The sequence below is a fragment of the Prionailurus bengalensis genome, chromosome F2 (genome assembly GCF_016509475.1).
Source record: "Prionailurus bengalensis isolate Pbe53 chromosome F2, Fcat_Pben_1.1_paternal_pri, whole genome shotgun sequence".
Taxonomy (NCBI): Eukaryota; Metazoa; Chordata; class Mammalia; order Carnivora; family Felidae; genus Prionailurus; species Prionailurus bengalensis.
Window position 1 is genome coordinate 76,677,659 of NC_057353.1, and position 18,682 is coordinate 76,696,340.

At 43.6% G+C, this 18,682-nt stretch overlaps 1 protein-coding gene across 4 annotated transcripts in view; it reads left to right on the plus strand.

Moving 5' to 3' along the window:
- Positions 1 to 18,682, plus strand: part of KHDRBS3 (KH RNA binding domain containing, signal transduction associated 3) — a 191,106-nt gene that overhangs the window by 137,074 nt on the left and 35,350 nt on the right. For 3 of the 4 annotated variants that reach the window (XR_006300628.1, XM_043601837.1, XM_043601836.1), the window contains exon 7: positions 10,888 to 10,970. Coding sequence is in view for 3 of the 4 variants with exons in the window: in XM_043601837.1 (XP_043457772.1) it covers positions 10,888 to 10,970 (83 nt within the window). In the remaining variant the exon portion in view is untranslated. Of the gene's footprint in view, positions 1 to 10,887; positions 10,971 to 14,785; positions 15,002 to 18,682 lie in introns of those variants that run through there. The other variant, XM_043601838.1, reaches the window with a different exon arrangement.

Sequence of the window (18,682 nt, forward strand, 5' to 3'; positions counted from 1 at the left end):
CATTCAACAAACGCCCCCCCCCCCCCGTTCCGGGAGAGCGGACAAATTGACATGAAAATCTTCAGCATGATGTGCGTGGTGTGGTGTTAATAAAATATAGTAATTCCCCTTTCTTCCAGCTTCATGGGATTTTTCGTTTTCTTTAATTTTCGATATACAGCCTTCCCTTGTTTGTGGAATTTCTGGGTTAACCTCTTTGTTATCTTATTTTCCTTTATTGTATTTTCGAGCACCTTGTCAATTCCGAACGAACATGATTCTGTCTCGGTTCGGTGGCCTGAGAGCTGGAGAGTCTTGCTGAGAGTCGCTGACCTGGCTGTGTTTTCACAGGCTGCGTTCAAGTATGGCTAGAAGCGCCGCAGATCGCGGGGAGCCCCTTCTCCGTCCAGAACCACGCGGCTCCTACAAGCATTTGCTGAACGCATATGCACACGCTGCAGTTGTAGACAAAGTTTTAAGAATTTATCACATTCTACAAGAGACAAATACCTGGAAGGCGCTGATGTTTCTCTGGCCTAATAGCTTGAAACTGTTAAAAGGGATAGATCTTTAAATAAAACTGCCTTTATTGGGCAGGCCCTGTGCCAACCAGCTTTCATATGTGCTTTTTGGTTAATCTTTCCACAACCATCAGGAATAGCCAGAACATGGATTATGATGCCATTTGGCAAATTATAAAATTGAGGTTGAGGAGGATAGGTGATTTTCCCAAAGCCACACAGCTGGTAAGAGGCAGAGCTGGAACTTGAATACAGGCATCAGACTCCAAAGACTGATAGGGAGAATTTGTAAGATTCCAGTAGAAGCGGCATAGTATTTTCCTCATAGCCATAAACGAACACCTAAGGACGTGATTGGATTGTTGAGTTAATGGTGTTTTATTTAAATGATTATGGAAAAGGGGCACCTGGGTGGCACAGTCGGTTAAGCGTCCGACTTCAGCCAGGTCACGATCTCGCGGTCCGGAAGTTTGAGCCCCGCGTCGGGCTCTGTGCTGATGGCTCAGAGCCTGGAGCCTGTTTCCGATTCTGTGTCTCCCTCTCTCTCTGCCCCTCCCCCGTTCATGCTCTGGCTCTCTCTGTCCCAAAAATAAATAAACGTTGAAAAATAAATTAAAAAAAAAATAAATAAATGATTATGGAAAAGATTCTTATATAGAATTGTAATTAATACTGTGATTTTTGTCCTTAATGATAACCTGTTTTGGTGCTATGTTCGTGGTCATTGGTGATACTTGACAAGAATATTAGTACTCAGAACGCAGGGAAAATGCAGTTCTCAAAAGACTGTTTTTAGCTTAATGTTTGTTTAATAAACTCAATCATTATAAGACTATAGATCTTAATAAGCTTTAGTACTGTATTATGAATGAAAACTTTCTGCATTTGGAAATGACCAGATATCACCCTAATTGGAGTGAGGTGTTATATAGAGTAATTGTTTCCTTTTAAAAGGGCTCAAAACCAAAACATTACTTTTAAAATCACTGTCTTTTGTGAATTCTTCTGTTTAAAATGGTTTTTCCCAGCTTAAATGTTATGCTTGATTTTGCTTGTGACAGAAATAGAATTAAAAATAGGCCATGCCGTTTCCTTTATCCTGGAAAATCTCTTCTTTTCAAAAGCAAGATTTCTTTGGTATTTGGCCATGTGTCAGTTGGAGTTTTATAGGTCGGGTACGCAAACGAAGAATTTCTACCTGTGGGAGAACATGTTTCTCCTCCCGTAGCTCTGGCGTCTACCAAATGTCCAGGTCACCCGGTCAGTTAAACTCCACGTAGACATCTTCATCATCAAAGATAAAAAACTCAGAGGCATAGCTTATTGAATAAGTAGGTTTTCTTTATTGAGGCAAGAATTTATATTGATATACATTTACCTCTTGTCCAAGTTTGCTGTTTTGAATAATGTTCTGACTTTCAGAAATAGAACACAGGGTTTTGAAAGGGAATTTTTTCTCTGAGGATAGGGAATGCAAGAGTGGTGGGTAATGTTTGGCAGAAGAATTCAGGTGAGGTCTCGTCAAAATCCATCATATTTTAATCAGTATTGCATTTTATCCTACGCTGTCTCTCTTATTTGCGTTTATCCTAAAGAAGCTCTATTTCCTGCCACTTGGCCTGTAGTTAATTTTTGTTGTCATTCATTCATTCATTCAATACGGTCACTGTAAGCCTCCTATGTGCCAGACGTTGACAATACAAGGGAACGAGCAAGGCCTTGGCCGTACCCTTAAGGACCTCGCAGACTCATAGGGAAGAAGGGAGGCAGAGGGGTAATTCGAGGTCCCTCGTGTAAGCAAGCTATCAGTGATCATGGAAGCACAGAGGGGTGAAATTTCAGCCTGATGTCTTCTGTTGGAAAGCCTAAAAGGGGGATGTCAGAAAGAACCGCAGTTACATAGAATTTGCAGCATGAAACGGCAAGGCTTCTTCTGGGTCCTCAGGGAGCTGTGGAAGCTCGTCCTGTGCTGTCTCGGGTAAGTTGCTGAGGCAAGACGGTGAGAGGCTTACGAATTTGTTCCTTATTTTGTAGGAACAGGAGGGGTGGAAATTGGAGATTTGTATGCAGGGAAGTAGCACACTCAGATGAGCATTTTGGTGGATAATTCTGGAGGAAGGTTTAGGGTTTAGATAAGGAAGCTCTTCCAGGCAGATGAGTTAGAATATTGTACTAGTCCAGCTGAGAACTTCTGGATGATTCTAACGCAGTTAGTTACCTTAGGAATAGAGTCGGGGGTGGGGGGGGGGTACATATGAGGGAGGCTGAGGAGATAAAGGTTTCCTGCCAGGCAGAATGGTCGGTGGGATGGGAAGGCGAGAGGCACGGGCTCTGTCCAGGTGAAGGTGCCTTCAGAGCCTCGTGCAGACCAGCGGTTTGTTAGCATCTCATTAGGGCGGTGTCTCCTGTGCTGCCCATTTGCAGGTCCAGAGCCCTGTTTGAAAAGTGCAGCGAAGGAGATGAAACATCTGTGCTTGCATTTTAATGATGTCCGGGAGCTCTCTTAAGCTTCTCCCAGAGCAAATGCATTAGGTTCTTAGCATAAACAAGTTCATAAACGCCCGCTGTCTTCGCGTGGGGTCGCGGAGGAGTGGCCCTGGGAGGGCATAGGTGAAGGCACGCTCGGGCAGGAGACGGGACCGGGTGGGGGTGGGGGTGGGTCTGGCACGCTTTTTCCTCTGCAGGCACTCCGTCCAGCAATCGAATGAGCATTGATTTATCGAGCTATCCTTCCTGCGCTCCAGGCCCTGCCCCCACCCTGTGTGAAAGAATAAGCAAGACACAATCCGTGTTCACAACAGCGGGGGAGGCCAGGAGCCAGTCATCGCCACACACTCAGCGGAGGTGTGTGTGTCCGATCCGACCTGGGTGTCACACGGGTGTGACAGACGCTGGTTTCATGGGACTGAGAAGATACAGTAGGAGAGGAGAGTCCTTTGAGCCTCACCGTGAGAAATTTCTTCAGAGATGGGTGGTCACAGACTTGTAGGGAGCAGCACACAAACCGGTCGTAATTATTGCCCTTGGGCTCAGGACACATGGCAGAAAATGAGGACAACGTGTTGCCTGGGGCCATGTCACGAGGGCCAGTGTTCTCTAGGAGAAAATATACACATGTGAGAAATTACACAGAGATTTCAGGTGTAAAGACAGTTGTTTGACATGTCTGAGCGCTGCCCCCAGGGACCTAGTGAGTTCCCCCTCCCAGGTCCTGGCAGGCTTTGTAGAGTCTGAGGTTAGCTGGGTGATTGAACTAAATCCGCGTATCCCCTCTATACTAGATTTATGGTTCTACCCGATCGCATGTTAACTTGTAACGGACAACGCATTCACTGTTTTTTAAAATTCCTGCCTTGGCCTCAGAAAAATCTAAAGAGGAACTTCTTCCAGGTGTGTGGGATGGTTTAGTGTTGGTCTGGCTGTATTTCATGGACGGGAGACACACAAAAAGCTTCCATGCTGTTCTGCCATCTTGGCCCCCCCCCCAAGAGGAATTTCTTAATATTCAAACGATATGAGTAAGAAAACAAGCAACAAGTAGTTGGAAACAGTAAGAGCATTCAGAAAAAAAGGGGGGGCTGCTAACCCCCAGATCAGTCCTCAGACAAAGAAGCCTAATGTTAAGGGACTCTTACCCATCCCCCCGCCCTGCCTTTCCTCATATGGCAACCAACATGGTGTCTTTTCCGATTAAGCCCCCCAATTGTTGTCTGCCAGTGACTTCATCTGTTGCCTGCAGCAAGGTGGCAGATGATCCCCAAGAATCCCCTCTACCCCCTCCTAGAAACTTCCGAATGTATTTGCCCCTACACTCAGCTTTTCCTCCTCTCCTGTCACATTCTCCTTCACACTTCCCACAGCTTTCAAGTGTTGTCCATTGAACAGAGAGCGGAAGTGCGTCCCTCTGGCCAAATCCACCTGTGAAATCATCATGAAAGAAATCGTGTGAGGACTGCAAATTTAATCTTTTAAAATCTTCAGTGTAAAAACATGAAAGTCAATTAATTCAATGACCTAAACCATTTGAAAATTCAAATAAATTTCTAGCATTGTAATATCTGATGGAATAATTCAACAAGGAATGAGTCTGTAAGGCTAAAAGTGTAGTATAGCACTTCACGTTTTCGTTTTTGAAGAAAGTTCCAGTCACTTACAATCTCGATTCTTTAAATAAGCTTAGAAGTAGAATTCCTAACTTGGCGAAGCCATATTCTTCCCAAGCTACGACCAAATTACTGACGAAACCGTGAGCTCCACATTGCCAAACTGCCCAGTGCAGTGACCTAGGTAACAAGCCCTCCAGATCCACCCTTGCCGTTCCATTCCCCCACCCCGGTACCCGAGAACGAGTTCTAAACCATAAGGTGGATCATGTCACTCAGAACCCCAACCCACGCGCCGTGACTGGGCCATTCACTAACCGCTTCATGGGATTCTCTGTTTCCTTGCTCTCCATTCTTCCACTGCATCCTGCAGTGTACCCACAAGAAGCCGTTGGCTTTCCTAGACGAGAAAGGTTCTCAGGTGTCTGTACCTCCACTGTTCTGCACCTGCTGTCCATTCTGCCGAATTCTTATTTTTCGTGCCTGTTTCCAGGACTTTTGCTTTTCCCTGCTTTTGAAACTAAATGCTGGCGTTGGCATTTCTGACAGTTTTCCCTGTCCCTTCCCGCTCCCTGCTGGGCAGTTCTGTGCCACCTCAGTGCCCAGCGCCACCTCGCCTTGGCCACGGCATTTGACATGTTGCATTATCGGTATCTCTTTAGTGGCCTGTCCCCTCTCTCGCGCCACCTCATGCCAGAGTACTCACTAGACAGTGGCGCTCCTTTTCAGTTCATGGTGCTGACAGAGTGCCAGGAACAGGGTAGGCGCCAAGTGGAGGTTTGGGTTTTTAATTTAACAATAATACTCCTGGGGCGCGTGGGTGGCTCAGTTGGTTAAGCGTCTGACTTGAGCTCGGGTCATGATCTCACCGCTAGTGAGGTCAAGCCCCGCAGCAGGCTCTGTGCTGCCAGCTCAGAGCCTGGGGCCTGCTTCCGATTCTGTGTCTCCCTCTCTCTCTGCCCCTGTCCCGCTCACACTCTGTCTCTTTCTGTCAAAAGTAAACAAACGTTAAAAAAATTAAAAATCTTACTCTTTCCATTAGGAACACCGGCTTCTTTTAATTGATTAATTCACCAGAATTATCAGTAATACCTGCCTCATACGACTTACCTCATTATTAAAATCATATCAATTTTGTTTTTGTTTTGTCCGTATCTTGTCTGATAGCTTTCTCCTTCTTGCATTGGTCTTTGGAAGATCACCAAATTACTAATCCGCCTTTAGGTACTATGGGGAACACGATGGTTTGTATATTGTGTGCTAACTGTCCTTCACTTTTATTCTTCCTCTGCCCCTGTAGAATATTCTGTTCTATCTTCTGTGAGAAGTACCGGACACATAGCTGTTCAACAAATATTAAGTTCCTCCTTTGTGAAAAAATATTAAAAAATTACGTGATCATGTAGAAAATGTATATGCCTTATTCCTGCAAAGACAGTACGATCTCTTAGTATTGATACTCATGTTACAAGATGGAACACATTAGAATATAACTTCCTATTTAGATATTTATGTTTTCCTAAGCCAAGTAAATTGAGGTTTAGGATTTAATAGATGCTTATGAAGAGAGAATAACTAAGGTAATCACTTTAAAATCAATTATTTGGCTCATACCCTCTCATACAGTGGCTTCTGGTGTTCTTCCTCTGTTGTATAATTTTAGAAATACAGGACAGAGGTCTCCATGAGTAATGCTTTAGTAAAATAGTTAATTATATGCTATCCTTCATAAAGTTCTTAATATAGGTCAGGCATTTTGCTGGAATATGTACATATATGTGTATATATAATTTCTCATCCTTTCAAAATACTTAAGGGATTCACAGGTGACAGGTAAAGAAACAGATTCTGAGATGTGAATGAGCCTGAGTAAAATCATCGATAGTAAATTATGGAAGCCCATCTAACTCCAGGTCCTTTCTCTTACCCCTTAGCCACATTTCTCTGCTTCCACAGATCCGGTGGTGATCGTTAAATTGATTAGCATTGATAATACTGATGTTCCAAAATACTTAGATGTTATTTTCAGGCTCATTTAAATATTAAATAAATACCAATGAAGTCCAAAGTCATTATGTAATTGACTAACACCAGAAACTTAGTAATCAGTTTTAGGGTAGGATTCACACGTTCATGGACATAGATGTCATTGTAATATATCCAATTTTATCTTACAAAATGACCATTTCTCTAGACCTTTTTGAATTCCACAGTGCTTTTAAAATAACCATTGTGTGCTTGTTATTTTATCTGCAGAATGTCCTCAGTTTGAAGTCTGTCTCCATAGAACTAAGGAAGATGGCTTTTGCTCTTGCTGGGTTTTCTTTTTATTGTTGAGTTGTAAGAGCTCTTTTTATATTCTGAATATTAGACCATAATCAGATATGTGATTTGGAGATATTTTTCTCCTGTCCCATGGATAGTCTTTTCATTTTCTTGCTAGCATCCTTTGATGCATAAGTTTTTAATTTTGATGGTCTATATTTTCTTTTAGATATATCTATATTATCTATTAGGTATCTATTATCTATATTTTCTTTGGTTGTTTGTGCTTTTGCTGGCATATCTAAGAAACTAATGACTGATCCAAAATCACAAAGATCTACATCTATGTTTTCTTCTAAGAGTTTTGTAGTTTTATCTTGTATACTTAGATGCATGTTGCATTTTGCATTAATTTTTGTATATGGTGTGAGGTAACAGTCCAGCTTCATTCATTTGCATGTGGATATCCATTTGTTCTCACACCATATACTGAAAAGACTGTACTATTCACCATTCAGTTGTCTTGGCACCCTGTTGGAAATGAATTGACCATAGATGTGAGGGTTTTATTTCTGTGCTCTCAGTCTCATTCTGTTGATCTTTGTCTCTACCAGTACCTCACTGTTGTGATTACTTAGCTTTGTAGTAAATTTTGAATTGGGGAAATGTAGGGTCTATCCTCTGGAATGTTCCCTATGTAATGAAAAAGAATGTGCATTTTACCCTTACCGGGTAGACTGTTCTATAGATGTATGTTAGTTCTATAATTGTCTGTTAGGTATAATTGATTTGTATTGTTCAATTCTTCTGTTTCTTCTTTGATCCTTTTCTCAGGCATTATTTTTATTATGGAGAGTGTGATATTGAAGTTCCCAATTATTATGGTTAAATTGTCTATTTCTCCTGGTAATTCTGTCATTTTTTACTTCATGTACTTTGAGCTCTATTATTATTTATGTGTGTATATATTTGCATACATTTTTTGAATTATCATCTTGATAGACTTGACTCTTTTATCATTATAAGTAAATGTCCTTTTTCTCTGGTAACAGTTTTTGTCTTAAAGTCTGTTTTGTCTGATATTAGTGCAGCTACGGTAGTTCTCTTTTGATTCATATTTCCACGGTTTGGTATATCTTCTTTCCTCCTTTTCAATTTATTTTTATCTTTGAATCTAAAGTGTGTCTCTCGTAGACAGCATATGGTTGGATCTTTCTTTTTAAGCAGAATGCCATTTTCTGCCTTCTAATTTATTCTACTTAGTTTAATCCATTTACATTTAGTGTAATTACTGATAAGGTAGGATTTACATCTCTCACTTTGCTTTTTTGTTTTACCCTATGTGTTATGTCTTTTTGGTACCTTACTCTCCCCTTTTGTTGTTAGGTATTTGTTTATTGTATCACTTTAACCCCATTACCATTTCTTTTTCTACTTTTTGTGTTTTTTTTTAAATTATTTTCTTAGCCTGCCCTGCAGATTACAATTTATTTTCTAATTTATATCAGTATTTCTCAGAATTATACCAACTTAATTTTAACAGGACACAAAAACTTTGCTTCTCTTTAGCTCCGTCCTCACCTGCCCACCTTTGTATTGTCACTGTCATGAAGATTGCAGCTTCCATACATCGTGTGTCCATCAACACAATTATAATTAGTTCTTCATTCAGTTGGTTTTTAAATCAAATAGGAGAAAAAAAAGTTACTACAAAAACACATCTATAGTTTTGTATTTCCCTAAGTAGCTATCTGTATCAGTGTTACTTATTTTTTCATGTGGACTCAAGTTACTATCTAATGACTTTTCACTTTACATTAAAGACTTCTTTTACTCTTTTGTGTAGAACATGTCTGCTGTTGAATTCTGTTTTTGCTTACCCTAGAATATGTTAATTTTTCCATTTAAAAAATTTTTTTTAACATTTTATTTATTTTTGAGAGAGAGAGAGGGAGGGGCAGAGAGAGAGGGAGACACAGAATCCAAAGCAGGCTCCAGGCTCTGAGTTGTCAGCACAGAGTCCGATGCGGGGCTCCAACTCACGAACCGTGAGATCGTGACCTGAGCTGAAGTTGAACGCTTAACCAACTGAGCCACCCAGGAGCCCCAGATTTTTCCATTTTTGAAGGATAGTTCTGCTGGTTATAGAATTCTTAGTTGACAGTCTCTTGCTTCTAGTACTTGAAAAGTGGAATCCCATTGTCTTCTGGCCTCCATGGTTTTTCTTGAGAAATCAGCTTTTGATATTATTGATACTCTCTTTCACATGATGAGCGGCTTCTGTCTTGCTGCTTTAAGATCTTCTCTTTGTCTTTGTCTTTCAACATTTTGATGATGTTTCTAGGTGTGGGTCTCTTTGAGCTTACCTTACTTTCAGTGTTTTGAGCTTCTTGGTTGTGTAGATTAAGGTTTTTCATCAAATTTGGCAAGTGTTTAGCCATTATTTCTCTTTCTAATCTTTTTGCTTCTTATTTTCCTCTCCTTCTGGGTATCTCATTATGCATATGTTCCTGTTGATGGTGGTTCACAGGTCTCTGGGACCCTGTTCACTTTTCCTTATCCTTTTGTATCTTCTTCCTCAGAATGGATAATCTCAATTGATCTATCTTCAGGTTTACTTACTCTGTCTTCTGCATGCTTATATCTGCTGTTGAACCTCTCTGGTGAATTTTCCCTTCCAGTTATACTTTACCACTCAAGAATTACTTTGGATTCTTTATTATTTTTATATCTATATTTAGTGAGGCATTGTTATTATCCTTTAGTTCTGTAGACACAGAGTATCCTTTAGTTTTTAAACTATATTTAAAATAACTGATTTAAAGTCTTTGTCTAGTAAGTCCAGTGTCTCGTCTTCCTCAGGGACCATTTCTGGTGATTACTTTTTTCTCGTTGCATGAACCATACTTTTGTGTTCCTTTTCATATCACCTAATCTTTTTTACTAAGACTGGACGTTTAGTGTGTCAGCTATGGAAATCAAATTCTCCTTCCTCCCAGTATTTTCTGTTTTCCTTTTTTTATTTAGTGACTTTTCCAAACTCATTTTGTAAAGTTTATATTTATTATGTGTTATCACTGAAGTGTTTCCTATCTGTTACCTTAGTGGTCAGCTAATGATCGGACGGCGATTTTATCGAATGCCTGGAGACTGAGTACCAAGCAGGTTGGAACAACAGGTCTTTAAAACTCAGCCAGTTGGTTTACAACTAACTCTTTCCTTGAGCTTGCCTTTCCTTCTTGTGAGAACCGCACGGTCATCCTGAGGAGAGAGCCTAGGGTCCTCCCAGGTCTTTCCTGGGCCTGTACATGGCACTGTGCAGCTATGTAGCCTTCTAGATTCCCAGGAGTATGTCAGAGCTTTTCAAAGGGAGAATGGATATCTCATCCTGGCCCTTTTCTAGGTGGCTTTTGATTAGACTGTTGTTTGCTCCAACCACCTCAAGTAGCTGAAATCTTATGTGATTGCCTCTATTTATTTTCCTTAAATACCCTCAGGGAAAAGGCTTTTTGCACTGGATGAGTCCAAGCCAGGTCAAATGCAGTCCTCAGGGAATGAGGTTGAAAGAGCCCCGCCCTGTTCTCCTCCTGCAGTGGCCCTCAGCCTGCTGGAGTCCACTGTGGTCAAGGCTGTGGGTTTTCAAGGCTCCTGCAGAGCAGGGAGTGAAGGGTGGGAATAGGGCTCATTAAAACATCACAGAGCTCACTGCTCCTACCAAGGTTCAGCCAAATTGTTAAAAATAAATGCTCCTTAGATCTCTGCAAACCTTTTGTTAATTTCCAGAGTTTTGAAACTGTTGATTCTAACAATTTTTGCCAGTTTCTTTTTGCTTTTACAGAGAGAATTTTTGGAAGTTCTTGTCATTTTCACTGATGTCACTCTTAATATTTTTCTTTACACTATAATTAGATGTGGAGTTAAATGTTAGCTGAATTAATAAAGAGTCACTAAAAGCAGAGTGGTTCTTTTTGTCCAGAAACTTTTCTGAACTTTTTTATACTTCTCCTGTTTTATTGTAGGACTATGATGATGGTTATGGCACTGCTTATGACGAACAGAGTTATGATTCCTATGATAACAGCTATAGCACCCCTGCCCAAAGGTAAGAGACCATCTCTGACTGGACCCTGTTAACAGACACTTGTGCCCTTCCACGTTTATGCACTCTGGGAACCGGATGGTGATCAGACAATGAGGGTAATTTGACTTGGCTTGCTTTGTTTCTTGTTTGTTTTAATTGGAGAGGCCCTCTCCGTCTTAGCAACTAGCATGCATCACCCCTCCAGAACTTATTGTAGTGTTAAAGCAAGGAAGCTTGAAAAATAAAAATTGAAGTTTTATTTACTCTAAAGTTTTAACTCAGTGTTCAGTGTATTCTAAGGAAAAACAATGTCTTCAAAGTCTGTGGCTCTTCAAGTGCCCCCAAATCACATGAACAGTGTGGAAGTACCCTGCATTGTCAGTGCCTGAGGAGGAAAGCCCCAGAAGTTTAGCTTGGCATTCCGAGAAGGTTTCTGTTTCTCAGCAGCAGTGATCCTGTTTTCTAACAACTTCAAATTCATATTTGTGAATAATGAGTTAGCTCCGCTTCATTTTCTAAAGAAGTATTTACCCAGAAATAAGTAAGTGTTATCAGAGGCAAAACAGAGCTTTATAGTTACCTCTTGTGATAATATACCTTGATGTTCATTGATATATGAAATCAGTGTTTATTCTGTTCAGAATGTTTTCCTAAATGCCTAGAAACCTCTTGCTTTATGTTTAAAATTCTAAGTGGGGGACAATGATAGACACATGTACAAAACAAAATAGCGACTTTATGAAACATAAAAAAATACAAATTGCGTGGTTGTTTTGATGAAGTATAAACCACTTCTGAACTCACGTGGCACCAGGCAACTTTGAACAGGCAGCTGCTGTTACTCGTGAGCTCTGGTACCCAGGTTGACAAGGATATAAAATTCTTTTTCCTTTCAGGCTCAGGTCACATTTTTTTTCTCCTGTAACTTGTAACGGTTGAGACCCTTCAGTCTTGGACTCTCAACTTGGTCTTGGTCTCTGTGAGTGGAAACCTGTGCATCGTGCTGGTATCCTTGAGGGTGTTGGCGCAGCCTGGGGGACCGGCACTGGTAGATGCTAGCCACAAGGTCACATAGTATCTCATTTAAGTGTCCCGGCAACTGTATCAAGTATGGGGCACCGTTCTCACTGTATAGATGAAGAAAAGGAGCACAGAGCACAAGATGAAGCCATTTGCCAGAAATCCCCTGTGGAGTGTAAACCTCTTACTTACTTGTGTCTCGTTGAGTCTGAATGGTTACAGCAGGAGCTGACGTATCTGTTTTACAAGTGGCGAACTGAGGGCTCAGAGAAGTAAAGGAGCAATCCGGAACGTGAGCCTCGACCTAGGGAGCTCGGAGTCTTAACGTTAGAGTGATAGCATTGTTAATATGATGGATCACGAGTGTTCATCCCTTTGGTCATTTATGTAGCCAAAATTTGTTGAATGTCCGTGTGCGTCGGGGATGCTCGATGCTTGGGATACAAAGATTATGGAGGCAAAGACCCTTTGAAAAGCTCACAGGCCAGAAGGAAAAAAAAAAAAATACTTAAGAGTAATGTAGTACGGTAATCGTTATGAGAGGTCTGAGGAACACTTCGGGATTTCCCGAAGAAGGCAGCGCTAAAGTCTGGTTGAGAACCCTGAGGACCTTTCACTGAGAAAGGGAAGGGTGAGTAGGACTCACCAGGGTACAGACAGGGAAGGGCATTTCACCGAGCTGGAAGAGCGGGGCCCGGTGGGGGCAGCACGTGCCATCTGCAACTCCAGTTCGTGGGCAGAGCTAGAAGGTGTGAGGCGCGGCAGGGAGGTGGGGGGAGGAGCGGCCGCACTCTGCCCCCTGCGCGTGCTGAGACTCGGTGCCACGGGCAGCAGGTGGCCCGGAGCCCCAGAGAGTTAGACGCGAGGCGCGGTGAGTTTCGACTTGGATTCAGAGAGTCATTCCACGGCCATGGAGGGGCTGGACTGACAGGTGGGAAAGCCTCGAGGCAGGGACCAATTAAGAGGCTGGTGCATCATGAGGCCTTTAAATGTCAGGGAAGACTCACTGAAAGAGGCATCTTGTCTGACAAACCCCCGTCTGCCGTCTTTGAAGTGATCTTTGCAGTGTTGCAACTCATCATACCTGGAGGAGGACGGAGGATTGTGTGAGGGTGGCACACGTTGACAAATTGAGAAGCCACTCTTGGTTAGGTGTTCTGAGTGTTCGTCTAATCCTCATGACCTGTGACATAAACGTCAGTCCTTTCAAAGAAGAAGGAAACTGTGATTTATCAGAATTAGACAACTTGCCTGAGATCACGCAGCTTACCGGCAGAGGAGCAGACTTTGAACCTGGGTCCTGCCTACACGTGTCCCCTCACGCCATGTGCCCCCCCAACAGCTGTCCCCCCCCACAGCCGTGTCCCACCCCCCCCACAGCCTTACTGGGTGTGACTAAGCAGCTGCTCTACTGGAAACTCCTGGAAACTAAGCAGCTATACGATGGAGGTTGACAAGATGGTTTTATGCACTGTATTAGTTTGCTAGAGTTACCGTAACAAAATAACCACAGTCTAGGTGACTGAGGCAATAGAATTTTATTTTCCCACAGTTACAGAGGCTAGAAGCCCAAGGTCAAGGTCTTGGGGGATTTGGTCTTTCCTGAGGCTTCTTCCCTTGACTTGCACATGGCCGCCTTCTTGCTGTGTCCTCACGGGGTCTTTCTCTGTGCACGTGCATCTCTGGTCTCTGTGCATGTCCACGTTTCCTCTCTTCCGATGGCACCAGTCAGATTGGATGAGGACCCACGCACAGCCTCATTTTAATTTAATCACCTCTTTAAGGGCCCCATCTCCAAATATGCTCCCATTCTGAGGTACTGGGGGGTGGGGCTTCAACATACGATTTGGGGTGGGGGCACAGTCCAGCCCATCGTATGCACATACTGTAACACTTGGTTTAAGCACAACACTGAATGTCTCAGAATTAGAAATCTGGTATAAACCAGTTAGGATACCGAACGTTCAAATCATCCCCAGGACCAAAAAGTGAGTACTAACAAGGAAATCACCACCGATTCTTTTTCTCTCCCTCTCTCTGCCCCTGCCCCCTTTCTCAAAGTAAATAAATAAACTTAAAAAGAAAAGGAAATCGCTACCACCGTCCTCTTCAGCGACTTGAGTGTTTACTCTGTGCCTGGTACTGTTTCGTGGGCTTCACATCATTTCTCTGTCCCCTCTCAGCGTGCCCCGAAATAGTGCAAAATTCAAGTCTAAACATGCCATTCCCTTGCATACAGGTTCAGAGAGGTTAAATGGCTCATCATCCACACTCGAAAGGCTGAGCAGTGGTACAAACCCACCTTGGCCCCAAAGCGTTCTCTTTGTACTTTGTTGCATTGCCTTTCCAGTCTGCTTTGATCTCAGTGGCTGGAATTAATTCCAATTAGTATGGCCCATAAACAGTCTTCAAAAATCTAATACTTTGTGATGCTTTTGAATCCCCTAAGAATTAGGCCTCCCATCTGATCAGGAAGCATTGCCTTATCAGACGTGGACTACCTCTCTCAAACCTAGAATTTCATTTCTGCTGCGTATTATTGTGGGACCGGACTGATGGAATTAGGGGCCTTATTTTTCCGATTTTACGTTAGTTCCTTTCGGCAGATAGCATTCACTGCCGCCCCTCTCAAGGAGCACACAGCCTTAGTGTTCACTAACAGAGAATGCCCCAGAACACTTGATCCGTGGTCTGAAAGTCCTGGACTTTGCCACTTCAGGTCCTGTAAAATCGACTTCGGACTTCAGTAGTCCTCTCACGTGTGCATATAGTTCAGTGTTACTGCCGAATTCTTTACTTGGTTGGTCCCCTTTTAGATCGCAGAGCTGTTCTGAAGACGTTCTTTGACGCATGGTGTGGGAGAAAGAGCACAAGCACAGGTTCGACCGCACTGTCCACCGTGGCAGCTCACACACGTGCCCGCCGAGTGCTTGCAGTGTGGCTGGTGCGGTGGGTGTGCTGGGCGTGTAGGCCACGCGGCAGCGTCCGAAGACTTCATAGGGGATAGACGATGAAATAAACACCTTGCTGAAATTAATTTTACCTGTTTCTTTTTAAGAAAGCTTTTTTTAAAGCTTTTTTAAAATGTTTATTAATTGGAAAGAAAGAGTGGTAGGTGGGGGAGGGACAGGGTGAGAGGGAGAGAGAGAGAATACCGAACAGGCTCCACGCTGTGAGCACAGAGCTCGACGCAGGGCTTGAACTCACGAGCTGTGAGATGGCCCTTGACCTCCCGAGCCAGCTGGGCGCCGCTCTTGTTCTTTTTAACGTGGCTACTAGCAAACTTTAAACTACAGATTTCTCGTAGATAATGCAGCCTTAAGTAAGACCGCGGCTTGCTCTGTCTCTGGCGAGACAGCACAGCGTGGTGTCTCTGGATGAGGGCGCGCACCCCTGGGGTAAGCAAACCAGCACACCAGGTACAGAGAGGGCCAACACGTGGTCATCCTCGTAAACTTCTGATGTTTTGTGTCGCGTGGAAACATAACTTCTTAGTACTGTGGCACACGTGCTACACATGCATGTAAACGGTCACAGTTACGAGATCAAAAATGGTTCTCCTGATACGGATGTGATACGGAAGACTTTTGGAGATCCGGGCCACGGTGGTTAAGAGACTGGTCTACCTGTATTTAGACCCCACGTTGATATTTGCTGGTTATGTGGCTTTGGGCAAGATGTTTGACCTCTCTCAGCCTCCGTTTGTCACGTGTGCAACTTTGCTGCTTCTTTAGACGGCCAGCCTGAAAGTCGCATGAGTCAGGAGAGCCCACAGTCTCTGGGAACCATGGAGAGGGAGGCATGTCAAACACAATAACTTACGGGAGGCACCCAGGGCAGTTGGCGTGCCAGGCAGTTGGGGCAGTGTGGGAGGCAGTTAGCACCGTTGAGCTGAGTAAACGCCCGCTCTCCTTCCCCAGTTCGAAATCACTCTGCTTCTCATTTCACGCAGGGAAGGCACCAGCAAATCCGGAAAGGGTGTGTGTGAGTAAATGATTTACAGGGAGAGTGAGAAGAGAGGGACCTTGCGGAGGGCATGGCCAGTGTCGGTATTTACCGTAAACGGATTAGCAAACTGAGCAGCCGTAACCCACTTGAAAACACAACAGAGCAAAACAGCAGGCCTCTGTGGCTGGCCATTGGGTATTATTACCTGCTGTGGGAAGGGGTCCCTTTCAGTAATGACGTTTAAACTTCATGAGCTGGAATCATTTTAGGACGCTGTTTTGTTGCACAAATACCGGTTTCTCTCAGGAGGTTTTACAGGTGAGGATTTTTTTTCTCCCAATTTTCAAATACCTTGTATTAAAATTAGAGTACAAATGAGACTCCCTGCAGAGTGAGAGAAAATTCGGTGTAGTTCAGCTACATTTCCCCATTGATTTTTGTAATGACCTTGGTAGTGCTGATGTTGTGGTGTAAAACAAAGCATTGTTTATCTAACTCCACACATTTAATGAGTACCAAGCTGTCAAGACAGTTACTGTGAAGAGAAATGGGAACCGTTCTTTATGATATTGGAATTGTTCTAATACACGCTGGTTCAGAACTAGTTATTGATTGATTTTGGACACACCTCCCGAATAGCTCTGGTGAATAAAAAAGAGCAGGTGTTAAATGGCCTCAGCCCTCGGGGACCTGCCTGCCCCTGCTCTGGCAGGACTGGAGTCTTCACAGAAGTGCTAGTTTTGACTCTTGGAAACCCTTTGTAAATATATCCGTTTCGTGCTCAATTAGATGGGATTAGTTCTTCAGCGGATGTTTTATTTATAATCCTACTGACACTTGCTGTTGCACAGCGCGGTGACCGTAGCTGGTAACACTGCGTTAGACTCGGTGAGTTTGCCGGGAGAGTAGATGCCAGGTGCAGTCACACACAAAACGGTGACTTGGCGAGGCCAAAATAGGTCAAGAGCTTTAAAATTTTTTTTTCAACGTTTATTTATTTTTGGGACAGAGAGAGACAGAGCATGAACGGGCGAGGGGCAGAGAGAGGGGGAGACACAGAATCGGAAACAGGCTCCAGGCTCCAAGCCGTCAGCCCAGAGCCCGACGCGGGGCTCGAACTCACGGACCGCGAGATCGTGACCTGGCTGAAGTCGGACGCTTAACCGACTGCGCCACCCAGGCGCCCCAGTCAAGAGCTTTAAAAACTATCACAGTGTTGTAGTTGGTGTGTCTCGTAATTGTAAATTCGCAAAGGAATATTTGATCCCTCCTGTGATCACAAAGTAGCACAAAGGCACACACTGCACAATATCGGTTTCACTAAGGCACATCCGTGTGAGTGTGAGGTCTTTCTCCTCTGTGTTCACTTTAACCTTAGAAGGTGGATATGATAATCCCCATTTTAGTCTTGAGAAAACTGAGACCCAGAGAAAGACTTAATAAGTGACCTGAGTTACCCACTTGGTGACTATTGATTTCAGTCCTTTCTCTTTCCGTTACAGGAATGTTCTCCCAAGAGTGTACACGTATCACTAATGTTTCACAACATGCTTGCAGGTGGCACACAGCCAGACCTTTTTTTTTAGATAAAGGTCTGATGATTTTATTTTATTTGTTATTTTTTTATTTTTAAAATTTTTTTTCAACGTTTTTATTTATTTTTGGGACAGAGAGAGACAGAGCATGAATGGGGGAGGGGCAGAGAGAGAGGGAGACACAGAATCGGAAACAGGCTCCAGGCTCCGAACCATCAGCCCAGAGCCTGACGCGGGGCTCGAACTCATGGAAGGCGAGATCGTGACCCGGCTGAAGTCGGACGCTTAACCGACTGCGCCACCCAGGCGCCCCAAAGGTCTGATGATTTTAAAGTTACTGGGAAAATAATCAGCATGTCATGTCAGGCACATGATTTTATGAATGTTGCTGTAATTCGATTACGATACATTAAAGCGGAAACAAAGTCTGTATAGAAAGTAATGTTAGGTCACTAGGTGGGTGGGTGGTGCCCATGATGGCGGACGTCCTGCCACAGGTCCGGAGGTGCCGCAGGGTGGCTGACACCACAGTCAGTATTTGTTTCCCTGGGTAATGAATGGCCAGCTAGGGAGCGCCACTGCTGCCATGGGAAGGGTGGCCAGTGAGTCCGAGGGCGGTGTTTAGGTCTCCCTCTGAGTTACTGAACTCTCGATACTTTGTACTAAAAGCAAGCCAAGTTTTATAGCTTCAACAGGAAATTCCTTAGAATTAACAAAAAAGAAAATAGGGAAATCTTCCAGATTCATTAATTTGGCACACATTGAAGACATCAAGTATCCATTAAATACTTCGGAAGCATTTGTTACGGTACCAGCCCACCGTTTCGTTTTTGTTCTTGTGCCCGCCGTTTCGTTTTATCCCCAAGAACCTCCAGAGGAGCGTCAGGCTTTACTTTTACAAAGAAGGAGACTGACGCTCAGGGAATGTGAACTTGACCAAAGTCACCTAGTTGACAAGTCAGGCCTCCTACGCAGCTCTCTTAAAGCTCGAGCCCGTGTTCTTTTGCTTAACTTGAAGGCAACAAGTGGCAAAACCTGGCCCTGTAAGTGTGGAGAATACCCAAGTCCTGTCCTCCCCTCCGCTCCACGTGGCATCTTCACGGCGATCTTTACAAGCGCGTGGAAACATAGGCGAGGGGCGGACACAGGCTAGTGGTGGTAAATCAACTGCCAGTGTCCGTGCACTCTTTCGTGTTCTTGAGAATACACGAGATTTATGGCTGAGGAATT